Consider the following 15,324-nt stretch of genomic DNA (forward strand, 5'->3'; position numbering starts at 1 on the left):
AGTTTAATAGCTAAAAAGCAGACAACTCGATGAAGAAACATGTAATAGCTATGAGGATTCTCAGGCTGCTATAAATATTGACACCGTGACTGTGACCATGTAACATCAAACCAAGGCAGAACTGTACCGCCCACTCTGGTCCCAGACCCAGGAGACTGTCAAAACAGCCCTGGACCCTACCTGTAGATATGCAGTGTCAGGCAGTGGGCCTGCCAGCGCACGGAGGAAGAATTGGACTCTAACAGGAAGCAACGCAGAAACTGGACCAAGGTTTCCTTATCGGCAAATTTGTTCAGTTGGTTCACCAGAGCTGTGCACAGCTGGTCCTCCTGGCTGCCTGAGGTCTCACCTGCAAGATCAGGGCAAGAAGAATAGGAAGAAGTGGTCTAGAGTCACACAGCCAGTGCTACCATGCAGAGAGGGAGGGAAGGCTGTCCCTGTTTAGAAGTTTGAACTAAATGGTTATAATTTGAAAACAACTTTCAGTGGCTTCCTGGGGGAGAAAAGGTCAACCCCAAATGAGACATACAATAATGCCCCCCAAAAAGCATGGAATAAAGTACCTACATTAGCCTGTCACTAAACAAACACAGTGACACTGGAGGAGAAATTTCTTTTAAAAGTTTGCTACCTAAAACAGTCAACATTACTATACACCTGCACAGAGAGATCTGAATAATTAGTTGGAAGAACCACCTTCCTTGCTTTCGACCCCTGATCACATGCCTCACACCTCCAAGGACCGTGAAAAGCAGTTAAGCACGAAGGCATTCGCCTTTCTCATAGTAAGAAGTTGGGTAAAACAGCTTACAAAGCACATTTAAAAGCACCCTTTCATTTAATACTAACAAACTTGCCACAGAGCAAGTGTTATTATTTCACAGAAAAAGAAACTTGGCCTAGTAAAAATATTCAGCGTACTTTGACCTTTCCTATCATTATCCCCTGAAATGAGGAGTTAACACTGTTTAAGGTGTCATCTTCAACATAACTGAAAATGAGACCAAGTTAGACACAGAGGGCGTTTGTGTTTTAGGTCTCCTGTCAGTCAGGATAACAGCCACTTCAGAAGAGAATAAACCTTGTGCTTTAAGAGAGATTAGAACGTATCACCCCTGTGACCAAGACAAGAGAGTGACTCTTACCCTCTTTCTCCTTTTCCTTTTCTTCCTTCTTGCTCTTCTTAGTGGACGACTTTGACTGCGTCGTGGCTTGTCCAGAGCTAGCGGCCACAGGGGCCGAGGAGGAGGACGCACCAGAGGAGCCCGTTGAGGCAGCCAGAGCAGCGAGCACTTTGCTGCCGCACAGAGCGCAGGAGAGCAGCTGCAGCAGCACTGGAGACACGCCCTCGTCCACCAGGAAGCTGACTTGAAGGAGGAAGTAGAGGACGGCTGCAGGCAGAGGATACAGTGGCTCAAGTCAAAGACAATGACAACTTACATGCAAGGATAGGGGTACCTTTGCCACATGGCCAGGACTGCCCTATTCGCACCAGCTCCTTCTCTAAGTTCTCGCTGCTGAACGTTGCTGAGACCTTATACCCTCTGTGGAGATACCTGGCAAGTGTCGTAACAACTACAAAGGGACTGGCTCCCTGCCCCTGCTTCTTTGAATAAGATGATTCTCTAAACTCTATATACTCCTTTTTAGCTTCACTATCACAGTACAAAGGTCAGATACTACTACTTTGTGCCCCTGTGGCACCCCGAATTTGTCTATTGACTCTCATTACTCTTTTAAGTTTTTACATGACTTCTTTGCTAGGCAGAGTTGTCTATGCAGCCATGTGTCGCACAATGACAATTTGGTCAACAATGACATACATACACAATGGTGGTGCACCATAAAGCTTAGGCGTACATACGCTACACCATCTAGATTTGTATAAGTACATTCTATGATGTTCACACAACAATGAAATAGGCAATGACACATTTCTCAGAACATATCCCAATGGTTAAGTGGCACATGACTGTGTATCTTGCTCAAGGCTTTATCGCTAGCATCCAGTTTAGTGCTTGGTATACAGTAGCCTCAATAATAGTTCTTAAAGGAATGAATAATAACAGCAACCAAACAGAGCAGCACTGCTTACAGTCATCTTTGATGCAGAATTTCTGCCAGTTGATGGTTCGCTGGGCAGCGATCTCTGCACAGGCTTTCAGGTGCTCCATCTGAAATGAAAGCCAATCACCAAAAGTGAGCAACCGTGCTCAGCAGCCCATCCGGTACCACACCTGCTCTCTGGAGGGGTCATCACCCTGGCTTTGGATGCAAACTGAACACAGTCCTCTCTGGAAGGTTGATCCAATGCCCTGGTAAACCTGGGACCAGGCCCACACACAAAGCTCTCACTGAGCCTCATACACTCAACTCCCTACCACACAAAGGCCCTTTGTTTCCAGGCTTCCTTCAGACCACTCGATACTGCAGCGAGAGAGATAGGCCATGAACTGGAAAACCACAATCCAGTTTACGTTTATCTTACTACAAGCACAATAGTAAGAACATTAGATTAGGAGTCTTTAATACTGAAGATGTTCTGCCGGGATGCTCCTATGCAATATATTCAATTTATTCCCCAAGGCCAAACAATTTATCTTCAGGTATGGACATCATTTCTTTAGCATTCAAGGACAAATCTCAGTGATGCACACATATCGCATTGATCCTGTCCACATGAACAAATGACACTGGTAAAAAACCCAAGTCCACCCTCCTCATAATGGAGGAACCAAGCCAGGTGGGGGTGCAGATGAGAGGGGGAAACAGACCCTGAAGCCAACTACACTTGGTGTAGCACCCGGTCAGGTATTTCGGATTCACCCGGATCTTAACCCTGGCCAGGATGTCCTCTGCATGTCTACAAGCCCTGTGCAGCTGCACCCAGGTTACTTCCTGAGCTGAGTCTCATCACATACCCCCTCCCCACCCTACCATTTCCACCCCCTCGTACCAGGCTGATGAGTGTGTCATACTGCAAGGCGGAGCCTGAGCTGGCTGTCACCACACTTGCCCGGAGGAATATCCCTTGTTCCTCCAGCAGCTTCTTAATCCCACGCACATGGGAGTCTAAGGTGTGCAAATCCCGGAGCTGGCGGTACTTGTCCTTGGACCCACAGATGAAGAGCAGAAGTTTGCGGACTTGCCGGCGCACGAATGGCGTCTGCTGGATCATCAGGTACTTGGGGGAGAAACAACATAGTCAAGGACTCTGGAACTGTATCTGTACCAGCCTAGGATCCCTGGGTTTTTTGTGAACTGTTATTAAAAACTGCTGAGAGCAAAACTTATTCTGCAAAGCATCTGAGCTCTTCTTTCCAATCATGTCATCAGTTTGGCTCAATAAACTAAAAAACTCTAAAAAAAAAAAAAAACCCACAAAACTCTGAGAAACACAAATCACACTAATTTCTTTTGGTCAGTCTAGTCTCTGGTGGACTTAAGTTTCCCTTACAGGGGCCAGGAAAAAGGCAAGGAGAAAGAAGTCAAAGAGGAAAAAATAGCAATATTCCCGCTCCCCTTCCTAAAATGCTTATGAATCTTTAGGAAAGTTGACCTCCACTCTGGCCCACCCTGAGTTAAAATAGATTGTAAAAAATATTCAGAATCTCTCTTTCAGGTAGAAGAGGTGTGGGAAGAGGTGAGGTTGTTACTGCCATACACCTTGAAGAGGTCATTTGGAGTTTGCCAGCAGATGATTCTTCCCAGAATTAATCTCATGCTTTCTGTGGTTGCTAAGCGAGTGTTTCTTGGCTGGCTCCAAACCCACCCCACCATACCCTGCTCTGTGGCGTCCAGTCCAGAATTATGCTAACTGCATTGCTTCTTTGCAACTGGCTCCCTCTTAGGTCCTGCATTCGGGAGCACTAGAGGGACGGAAGGCAGGAGGAAAAGAAGGGAGTTGCTTCTTCCTGTCTGCCTACTACCCCAGCAAGAGCCCTCCACCCTGGCGGGCTCCATCGTTCTTCAGTAGTCAAGGACAAACCAGCTACAGCGGGGTCTAATCATCAGTTTCTTTCCGTATTTCCAGAATCATCCACATCCTATCCCCTCTCCTCGGAGCCCCAGAGGTACCAGCAGGCGTACCCATTCTCAGATCCACTGGGTCTCCCTCTTTACACACAAGGCTGCTGGTGGCTGCTTGCAGTTACTATCTCTGTGTACCTCAGCACTCCCTTCTCATCCTTTTGCTGCTTCAATGGCTGTGTAACCAATTCCCCATATTAGAATCTCTGTTAATTTAACTAGTCTACTGTGTTTTCCAGAGGGAGTACAAAGTATTAAACTTGTCCATGTCATTATGTGTGGGGGAAGTTATGGACAGAATCAGAAATCAGTGGACGGCTTGCTTTGATGTACATGTACATCTTCCACAGCTTCACCATATACAGGGTGGGCCAAAGGAGGTTTACAGTTTGGTATGGAAAATAATGCAATGATTAATAAATAATAGTACAAGAAAAACCCTGCATTTCACATACAGCTGTAAGCCCGCTTCTGCCCCGCCCGGTAGTGCACTGTGCAGGGGTGAGGCCTAGGGGGAATAATACGGTAGGGGGGTGGGGATGAGAGCGGGCCTCAGAGGTAGTCACGGCGAGGTGTCCGCTCCTCCGCTGGCCCTGCTCCCTTCACTCACCTCTGAGAGAAAGTAAAACCACGAATGGTCAAACACGGGAGGCGGAATCCGAGAACTGGTATCGGCGATCTTTTTGATTTGGTAGGGAAGCCTGAGCACCATCTCTGTTAGAAGCTGAGTATAGGCCTCAAAAACATCAGCAGCATGACCCTGGGGGAGAACACCTGTGTAAGAACCCGCGACCGACAATGTCCATGGCCACGCTTAAGGAAAAGGCTGATGTCCCGCTCGCTTGGCACACCCTATGCCAGTGCTGGCTACTGGCACCTTCTGAAACTGGAGCCATCACTGGCTGACAGTTTAGTTCACAAACAAGCAAGACCCTGGGCTCCTGGGCAATTTAATTGCATGCAAAGATTACAGTGGAGATGATCGCACTGCTCTTGAAAGTTCTGACAGTTCACTTTGTAGTTTTCTGACACTGTATTGGTTAAATGGGAAATTACTAGAATGGAATTAGAATGGGAAAATACTGAAAAACCAGTAGGAGGGAAAGATTTCTAACTTTCTGTGAGAGATATATTCCATTCCCTAGAACTAAAACTTCCATGATAACAAGAAATATTTAAATAAGCCCAGGAGGCCAGGATCACTAAACTCAGTTGAGATCTGGGTTCACATCACACAGAGGGGCAGGTGTACAGAGAAAGTGGAGGCCGGGGGAGACAACAGCTATCCTGCAAGCTGTGTGGTTCCCTAGGAAGAGTGCACAGCGTGTCTTGGATACTCAGTCACCAGCTATTTATCAGTTGTATGCCAAGCACTGGGAGTATAAAGAGGAACAGAATACGGTCTTTGCTGATAGTCTGAAGGGAAGGCTCCACCTGTGTGCATGGGGAGCTCTGGGGACCTAGGGAAATGTCACCTCAATCACATTTGACAGCAGGGAAGTGTGTGTTGGGAAAGGTTTTTCTAGGAACCAATGTTTGAGCTGGGTCTTAAGGAAGTAGGAATCAGCTTTACAGAGGAAGGGATGCAGAGGGAGAGGGAAGAACCTCAGAAGGTACGGCATGGACAAAGGCAACACCTGCGCGCAGGGACGCGCACAGGTGAGCGGAGCTGCGTGCAGGGGCTTGAGGGGGAGTGAGCTGGAGAGTGAGGTAGCTAGATGGATCCTCAAAGGACTTTTTGGTCAAAAAGTAATTACAAAAAAACCCACCAAAGGGTTATTAAAAAGAGAAGGACACGCTCAGATTCCTATTGCATGCCTGTTACACTCCTATACTATTTAAAGGAGTTCTGACTACGCCAAAGGAAGCAGAACTGGTCCAACCCATTTAGCTCCACCACATGGACTGAACGCTTACTGAGTTTTGGTATGTGCTGGGCACTGTGCTTCACAAGCATAGCTCATTCAATGCTCGCGACAACCCTATGAAGCAGACATTCTGTGTGCTCTTTTACCAGGTGTGCACACTGAGGCTTACTAAAGTTCAACAGAGCTTCTCCAAACCTCCTGGCTCATCAGTGAGAACAACTGTTCCTAGAGACTTGTTCCCAAATGCACCTGATCAGAGAACCCATCTTCTAAACTCGAGTACTAAAAGGCCTCTAATGACCGCTGGGGGAGTGTCAGACATACACATGAGGACGTGACTCCTCACTACTGATAACATGACCTTGTATCGTCTCATCTTTTCCTAAGGGGCTTAATGTGAAAGGACCATGAGTGTCCGATTCACTCAATTCCCCAGGCTTACCAAGTGGCAGGACGCAGGGCCCCAGCGGCAGGTTATTTACTAAATCACGCCGAGAGTAACCCCACCAAGGAATGCAGGCTCCCTCCTGCAGCTCCTTGCCCTCTGCTCCTTCAGCTCTACTGAGCATGCTCTGGATGAGGGACAGGGGCAGCTCTTGTCCGGGACAGCCCTCACCTTCACATACTGGCGGAGGAAGAAGGGGCTCATGTCGGGTGGGGAGGAAGTAGTATGTGGTTTCAACAACTGGCTGGTAGCCACGGGCTCCTCCTCGCTCTGTTGGCTCTTCCAATACTCCAGCAGGGACTTGAGCACGTGCAGGCAGTAGTCCACAGCCCCTGAGCTCAGCAGGGCCGCTGCCGTGGCGCTGGAGATGAGGGAAGACGACTGGGAGGGAGAAGGTAGGAATGCCTTGTAAATGCAGCAGTGTGTTGGCCTGGGGGGACCCACTCACAATAGAATTAGTTGTCATGGAAGTGGGTTAGTCAGTCTCTTGAGCTAAAAGTTCCCCAGCTAACTCCACCGCTGCCCCAACTCTCTGAATAAGGCATGGTAAAAGAAAAGAAACAACAACAACAACAGTTCTTAACGCTAATCTCCCTGCACAGGTGCCAGAGGCCAAGAGGCATGGATTAGATCTTTCCACTGGAAGGGATGGGTTTCCTCTTTTTCCTTCGGCAACTGGAAAGGAATATCATTTCCAGGAGAGAAAACTTCCCAGTACAGGCATTTTTCAGCAGCCCCACCCTCCCAGTAGGGGCTCTTCTCATAGAACCAGCTTCCAAAGGAGATGGGGGTGAGCAATCATAGGAATAAAAAAGTAGGAAAAAACCTACTGTAAATAAAACCATTAGGAGAGCCTTGCAAATCCCAGCCAACCCCACAGCTCATAAGCTCATTAAGACTGGATGCAGCTCAGCCTCCACTCCTACCTTCTCTGCTTTGTGTTAATCTCCTCGCCACCAGCACACCCTGCTTTCTCTCTGCTTCATTACCGTGCCTTATAGCAACATACACTGGGGAATCCTCTTAGCTATTCCATGCCTGCAGATCAGTCCCCTGCTTTTCAATAATGGAACTTCCAAACCCTTTAATCCTCCAGTGGGGGGGGGGGGGGGCTGTCAGCAAAGGTCAGGATTTGTAAGGGATTCTGAAAAAAGGTGGAGGCTCTGCTCTCGAAGAGGTAACCGCTCAGACTCTAATGTCCCTCCAGCAACAGTGGCCTTATTCTAACCTGGACTATCCCCTCTGCCCTCAGCCCTCGTCCCAGCCAGACAATCCTCTCACCTTTCCCCACACCCCCAGGCTCGAAGCAAGAATACCTCGCATATGGAAGACTTAGACCCGGATTTGGTCCGCGACATGAAGACGCTCAGCAGTCTCATCACTACCAGATGGACTTCATTCAGGGCACTGCGCTCATTCTTCTTGGAGACGTCCTGCAGGCAGAAGCAGAGCCCAGAGGCTCACACTAAATTTTAAGCTTGAGGCATCCTCTGGACAAGATTCCCTCAAGCCTCTCAGTGCTAAATGTTCCTCAGGTGGAATGAGACACAAAACAAGCTCATGTATCCGTGGATTATACGTGGATTACACCTGGATTACTGAAAGCCTGATACACTCAGTAGACCATATTAAGATAGAAACAACTAATTCACTGTTTTCATCTTGTAGAACTAAAGAGATCCATGAAGACAGGGACTTTGTCTTGTTCCTCATCTACGCCTAGATCCAAAAGTATGCCTGGGCTGAAGCAGGCCCTGAAAACATTTTCACTGAACGACAGAACTAGAGCCCTCAGTGGATGGTCACCTCTTGAAACTAGGGGAAGTTCTCTAAGAGAGTAAAAAAAAACACCTGAGAACTGATCTTAGCTGGTACCTATTTTACACATAGTATGACTCAACTTTTACCTTTTTATCCATGCCCAGTTCAGCAATAAGCTGGGAGAGTAGGTTGTCCAGGGCTCCCTTGTCTTTCTCATCTTCTCCATCCAGATCTGCAGTGAGCATCAGAATGACCTAGAAGCCAACAGAGAGAGGAAATGCGGAGGCCAAGTCCCTAGAAAACAACTCAAAACACCAGGTGTTTCAAAAGCAATCCCAATCTTCCTGACTTCCCTGTCAATTATAACAGTTACCTGTGAAAAAGTTCTAAATCCTAAGGTATCCGAAGTTTATGTCTCCAGAGTAAGAAGATATATAGCACACTTGGCATCATAGAAAATGTTTTGCAAAAAGTTTGTAAACCTACATGACTCACCTACATTACATCCAACCAAAGTGGGCTGAGATAGGCTACGGTGCTTGCCAAAAATTAAAGAACAATTTTGCCCAAGACGGAGGCAGCTAAGTGGGAGGACAGCTCTCACAGACCCTACTCTGATACTAACATTAATGAAGAGCCACTGTAGATGAAGAATCTCTGGAGCAGGCTTTTGCTCCTGGCTCTGTCAGTGACTAGCTTGATAAGTAGACATTTAAAAAAAAAATCCTCTGACCCTCCGGCTTCTCATCTATAAAAAGAAGGGCCGTGCCTTACAGTTCAAAATTGCAACCCATTGTTTTATGTCCTAATTCCAAAGCCTTGGAAGAGAGATGTCGGTGTGCTCAGGGGTGGTCCCACTACAACGTGATCAGCCCTGTGAACTGAAGGGTACCTGCATGTACGGGATGGCCCGGACACCTCCAACATTTCGCAGCTGGGGCAAGGTTTGCAGCAGTCTCTCCAACAGCATCAGACGGACCATGTGCAGCCTGAAAGGCCAAGGAAAATAAATGAAATGTGAACTAGTACACAGCCACTTAGCAGCTCAATAGAGGTCTTTCCTCCTGCCACCAAGGTAAAGAAGGCTCCGATTGCCTAGGAACAATCTTAGCATTGAGAAAACGTTAATAAATGCCTATTTGTTACACCAGCAACACAGGAGAAATTTCTCTGTTAAAAGGAAGCAACACTACTGCAAAACACAATTAATGGTACTGAAAACCTACTACAGGAAAGTGAAATATTACTCAAGCAATCAGGTCCCAGTCATTCTCAGTATCGAAATCAAACCTTCCAGAGTAAGCACTATGTTTTTTTCCCAGCACATGGCCCTACCTGCCTCCCGGCATTATTTTCTGGCATTCTCCTACCTACAAGGTCTATGTCCTCCAGTTGCATAGTGACCCAGCTTTTTCGCCCTCATGTTTCCCAAGTTCTTAGGAAAGCCAGGCACTGCCTTTCCCTCTCCTCCCACGCCTTGCCCATCACTTTCCCTAGTGTAAAATTCAATTTCATCACCACCCCTCCCATGCTGGACCCAGGAATTCTCTCCTACCCTCAGCTGGCCACCACCTAAGCCTTCTTCATCTGCAGATACGCAGCCAGGCTTCCATGCTAAGTGTGAGCCCCTGAGTCTCCAGTGAATATGCTGATTCAAAAGGACCAATGTGAAAATAAATTAGGGTCTTGCTGACAAGTTGGTCGGCGCTCTCGCCTAACACACGGTCTTACGCAGATTTAAGAGTGCATCTGCTGAATGAATTAATGGATTCACATCATAGTAAGTCATTCTTCAGTTTCCTTTATGGACTATTTAATTTAAGAAACCATATGCCTATATATTTTTAAATGTGATTTTTGTATGTTACAACCCTAGCAGGCAGTTTTCCAGAATATTTTCAAAATAATAAAAGTTTGAAAGTACAGTGTCTTATCTGAATAATGATTATCATTCTAAAAAGAACTCAAATGAATGAGCTAAATTCCCTTTAGAATTCCATAACACATAAAAGCCCACACATGCATAAGAACTGACCAGGACTGGATGAGGTACGAGGTGAGACAACAGCAGCAGTTCAGCACTTTTAGGGTAAGACCTAAGCTTTGAGATGGATTAAAATCTTAATGTTTGGAGACCATGCATGTGAATGAACAGACATACACACGGAAAAGGTCAACAGAATGAGCAGGGTCTGCACCTGGACCAAGGGCACACCAGGCCAGCAGCTTTCACCCTCTGAGGCAACGCCCTTGAAACACTACCAAAAATTAAACACTAACAAAAATCACAACTCCCTTTTCTTGTGGCTCAAATGACAACAATTCAGTTATGATAGTATTTAAAACAAGTCACTTGATTGTTTAATTAACTTATTTCTGGAAAAAAGCTAAAACCACTTTAAAGACTTCCATTACCAGTATGGCTAGGCTACCTAACTTGACCCTCCTGCTCAAAACAACTAAAGATCCTAAAAAGACATAAAATCATTTTAGAAGCAATGAGGAATCTCAAAACATTTCAAAGAAGTAAAATCACATAATATGTTCCCCAACCACAGTATATTACACTATAAATCAATAACAGAAAAATAGTTAGAAAATCACTCAAATGTTTGGAAATTTGGAAATGTTCTGAATATCCCTTGGGCCCTCCACCTCCTGCAATGGATCCTGTTCCTAAAACACTCCCCGACAGGAGAGCCCCTTGCCTGGGAATGACCGGGTCCTGACCTGTTGCTGGTGTGGACGTCTCCTTCTCCTTCTCCTTCCCCTTCTCCCTCGGAGCCATCTCCTTCCTGGTGTCCGGTGGTGGTGCTGATGGCACCAGTGCTTGAGCTGACACTTCCTGGTCCAGCCGGATGCCCCTCCGCTGTGGCATCACCGTAAGCGCTGCTCCGGCCAGATACTGGAGGGAAATGGTGTAAAAAGTACAAATCAACTCCCAGAGCATGCTGGAATCCAATGCATTCTGAAGTCAGCAACAGTTAAATGATGACTGGTAACTCTAGACATTTTCCTTCTGTGTGAAACTCTTTAGGATGACATTCACAATTCTGGCCCCACAGCACCTCGCTAAATGAACTCTCGGGGCGGTCACACGTCCTTCTGCAGAACATAATCTCTACCTACAAGAATGATTTTGGTCTCAGCTACTGATATATTTCTATTTCACATTCCAGAGGACATATGCTAATTTGGAAATCTAGGCATTATCTTTTAATCTATTCCATTAAAAAAAACTGTCATATCCACAGAATGATTGATAAGGTCCAACCCAAATGGCTTTGTCATGCTTCCTCATTCTAGAACCCCATCCTATCAGCTAGTATACTGTGAAGATGACCTACCATACTGACACATCAGAGCATTAAAAATAATTGCTCAAAATATCTTCCCCCAACAAAAGGAACAAAAACCAGTATGCTGGATTTCAAAGTCATACCATAATTGCTTTAGATTAACCATGACCTGGGATTAGGTATGTCCATGCTTTCTTCCACTAACAGATCATTAAAAGCTGTCTATACAGTATTTCAACATTAAACTCACTGAGCTGAAGCTACTATCACTGAACAGATGAAATTCCAGGGGTGAGGTCAAACGAATCCCACGAGACTTTCAATGAGTCACCAAACCTCCCCTCTGCTGAAACCAATCCCAGGACCCAGAGAGAGATTCCTATTTTGTCCCCACCCTCTGCCCAAGGAGACCCGGACCCCAGGCCACGTTACCGCTGTGCTCGCCAGCCACCGAGTCCACTGCACTGCCCCCGCTCTCTGAGCCCACACTACCGCCATGGTCGGCAGGAGAGGTCCGAAGGGTGGATCCGTCAGTCGCTGCTGTGCTGCCCTCGTCGTCTGAGGCTGGAGCTGAGAGAGTAACGAGAGCTGTTACAGGTAAAAACCCCTCCTTGGGGCGAAAGCATCAAACCACACACTGCAGAGGACACAATGCAGTTTATCTGTCCTGCTGTCAGAGGAAGAAGGGAAAGATGTGCTTTGCTGGTTAATAACTAGCAGGAACAAACTCTATACACGGTGCATTGCGAAGAGTACATAGAAGTGAAAACCCAGCTCGCTGGGCATTTCCTTCGCTGTTACGTTACAGTGCAAGTAGACCAGTGCGGCGACTTAGTAAGATTCTGTGACATGGACGCTCAGTTTTCTAACTTAAATGCTTCATAGTTACCACTGTGTAGGTGTTATTGACACCTGCTGAGATTGGAAAGGAGCCATTACCATTCGAAGCACAGAACTCAATTTTAATGAGAATTGTTTCCTAATCAGTCAGTTGGTGCTTATGTGAGGAAATCACTAATGTGAGCTCTTTCATCAACCCTGTTTGTTTTCTTTTTAATCAGGTGGTCCAGAGGGGAGCTCATTGGGAAATTTCACACCTCCTAATCATCCTCATCAGATGCTAATAATGAAGCAAGGAAACTCCCCAGAGACAGCCACAGCATCCAGGATCAGGGCTGAGCTGAGACAGGATGAAGTGCATGGGGGAGAAAAGCCAAGACAGCCACGGAGCACAGCAGGCGCACAGCTGGTGACAGCAGCCTCCCAGCCTGAAATGGCAGCGACTAAAGGCACCGAGGGAAGCAACAAGCCACGGCAGCAGGTGAGAGGGGACAGCCAATTTCTCCCTTCTTACCTACCCAGGGTAAAACTCCCAAAAGGAAAATAAAAAAGAAAGAGACAAATACTGGGAAGCATCAGTCTGAAAAACTCCAAGTCAACCCTTAAATTACTTGGGTAGATTTCCCAGCAGCTTGTTCAGATGTTCCATCCTCTTCTATCCTGGTCCAACTCTCTATTCAGGAAATTTTTTTTCTTATCAAGTTAGGAAAGAGATTGAAAGTGAAGACAAAGTGAGGTTGGAGAATTTCCTATGCATATGAATTGGACACAAAATATCTACCTCCCAAGCTCACAGATCCCTGACAGTTAGCCACACTGACCTGCAACTAATAACTCAGCTTCTTGCAGCTTCACTTTTACTTGCAAATGAGGAGAAAAAAGTTCAAAGATATCTCTATTTCTTGTCTTTCTTTTCATGTTGTCTAAAATGGTAGCACGCTGATGAAGAACCTGAAAGCTGTCATTTAAACCTAAGGCCGATCAACCTGCAAGCTGCTCTCTTGGCCTTTCCTCGGGGAATGAGCTGGAGCCAGGCAGCATGCAAAGTGCAGGAAGCAAAGCCATGAGCGCCCTTGCCAAGCTGCACCGGTATGCCTTCCACACCCGTGTGTCCAAAGCAAAGGCGGAAGCGGGGAGTCCAGAATGGCCTGTCAAAGCAGCTGCCCGTTACACTCACAGCGCGGGAACGAGGCCAGAGGCCCTGGGGCCCTGGGCCGCACTCCTCGCTGTGGACAGTTACCTGATGCTGTGGTGTCAGAGAGGGTTCCTGCGTCCAGAGAGGAAGAGCTGGGTGCCTGGCCGGACAGCCCCAGGCTCTGCAGGCCCAGGGCACTGCTGCTGCTGCCTGGGAAACAAGTGGAGAGTGAGCACGACATCCCCTCCAAACCCCGTCCATAGCGCTGCTTCGGCCTCCTGCTGCCCTCGGAACCTAAGCTCACCAGCGTGTGACCCGCTCTGGCCTAGAGGAAGTTAACAGCCACCGCTGTCCAACCACGTTTGGTTACAAAATTGGTGGAAGCCTTCCCTCAGCTCAGGTTGGACCCAGGCTGGAGGGATCTAACGGGTTTGGGAGGGAGCGGTCCAAATGACCGAACGAACAGAAGCTACGAGCCTGGCTCCCAGGCTGCAAATGCCACCACAGCCCCTCTCACTCTCCACCTGTGTCTCTGAACAGCTCTCACCCAGATCAACCTCTCCCCACACCTGGGGACAAGCTAAGTGAGCTGCACGTCAGTGACTGCCAGCCCTCTTTCCTGGGCAGGGCCAACAGGCCGCTGTGCCCCGGCAGCTGCCTTCTACCTTGCTGGTCCTGCTGCAGGCTCAGGGCAATGGCTAGCTCGACCATGGTCTCGTCGTCGGCATCAGGCGGGATGTCCAGCATCGGGGGGAAGCCCTCCGCGCCGGCCAGCAGGGCCTCCAGGGGAGAGGGGTTGCCGTTGTTGGCATTTTCAGCTGTCTCCAGGACCATCGACTCAGACTGCGGAGAGAAAGTTCTGTCGGTGTCCCATGGTAAGGGGTGGCTTTGGGAAGTCCACCGAGCAAGAGTGAGCGGAGAGTTAAGAGGCCCCTCTCCAACTCCAGACTCACCACCATCTCAAAATCGCCATGGTCCACTTCACTCTGTTCCTGGCTTTCCTGACGGATGTGGCCACCATTCGGGATCCCCGATGACTGCATTTTCTCATCTGCATCATCATCATCATCATCGTCCTTGTCTCCTGAGTCAAAGAAACCCCAGTCACCTAAAGATATTTGAAAATCTTTCCTCTCTCAGCATGTGGTGTGAGGAATCACAGAGCAAACAAACACCCAGACGAGCCACCAGCTGGCATCTGTGCCTTAGAGGGAAACTCCAGAGTGCTCCGCGCAGCCTGGCAGGGCCTAGGAAGATGGGGTTGGCAGGGGCATTTTGCCCCCACCCTAGGAAAAGACTTTTCCCAGCTGATGAAGTGGCAGGGGGCGGGGGGAGGCTTAGATTACAAAGGGATTTCCATACTGCAGTGAAATCGAAGCCCAATAGGCCCACGAGCTCCCACCATCTCTCAGGAGACCTTGCACAAGACAGGAAAAATAAATACTAAAATAATATCTGTTATCTGTCATGGCAGCTTGACGTGTTACTATTTTTTTCCAAAACAACTGGGTCAGTGAGATTCCCACACTACAGAGGCACTAGGAGAAGAACCAAGACTGACACGTAGGACCATCAGATGCCCGCCGAGGACAGCAGCACCGCTCCTGCCCGGCCAGCCCCCGCGTGCGGGGCAGGGCCATCTGACATGCGAGGGGCCAGGCCCGCCACGTGAGACGAAGATGGAGACCTCGTCTCCCGCTAGACGGGCAGTGGAAGCCTGGGCGTGTGGCCTTAATTGGAGACAAACTATCTGCACTCTAGCTTCTCACCAAAGATGCACCAACTGTTGCCTAACTCATTAAAAGCTCAGATAAGATAAATTATATTCAAGGAAAATTGAAGGTCACAAAGTCACATTCATTCCTCTGGACCTGCACTGCACATGTGGATACTCAGCATTTGCAACGTGACTAGTCCAAATGGAGATGTGACATTAGCATACAATAC

General features: G+C 47.8%; 1 protein-coding gene across 3 annotated transcripts in view; it reads right to left on the minus strand.

Moving 5' to 3' along the window:
• Positions 1-15,324, minus strand: part of UBR4 (ubiquitin protein ligase E3 component n-recognin 4) — a 118,541-nt gene that overhangs the window by 43,714 nt on the left and 59,503 nt on the right. For all 3 annotated transcript variants that reach the window (XM_054571646.1, XM_054571645.1, XM_054571644.1), the window contains 14 exons: positions 14,331-14,461; positions 14,043-14,220; positions 13,483-13,587; positions 11,835-11,972; positions 10,834-11,008; positions 8,996-9,092; positions 8,250-8,357; positions 7,659-7,775; positions 6,514-6,723; positions 4,640-4,789; positions 2,957-3,184; positions 2,096-2,174; positions 1,146-1,391; positions 181-349 (listed from right to left, as the gene is read on the minus strand). In XM_054571646.1, the coding sequence (XP_054427621.1) occupies positions 181-349; positions 1,146-1,391; positions 2,096-2,174; positions 2,957-3,184; positions 4,640-4,789; positions 6,514-6,723; positions 7,659-7,775; positions 8,250-8,357; positions 8,996-9,092; positions 10,834-11,008; positions 11,835-11,972; positions 13,483-13,587; positions 14,043-14,220; positions 14,331-14,461 (2,131 nt within the window). The remainder of the gene's footprint in view (positions 1-180; positions 350-1,145; positions 1,392-2,095; positions 2,175-2,956; positions 3,185-4,639; positions 4,790-6,513; positions 6,724-7,658; positions 7,776-8,249; positions 8,358-8,995; positions 9,093-10,833; positions 11,009-11,834; positions 11,973-13,482; positions 13,588-14,042; positions 14,221-14,330; positions 14,462-15,324) is intronic.

Source organism: Pteronotus mesoamericanus, unplaced genomic scaffold (assembly GCF_021234165.1).
Source record: "Pteronotus mesoamericanus isolate MK-2021 breed Mesoamerican mustached bat unplaced genomic scaffold, CSHL_Meso_final contig_221, whole genome shotgun sequence".
In the NCBI taxonomy this organism is placed as follows: domain Eukaryota; kingdom Metazoa; phylum Chordata; class Mammalia; order Chiroptera; family Mormoopidae; genus Pteronotus; species Pteronotus mesoamericanus.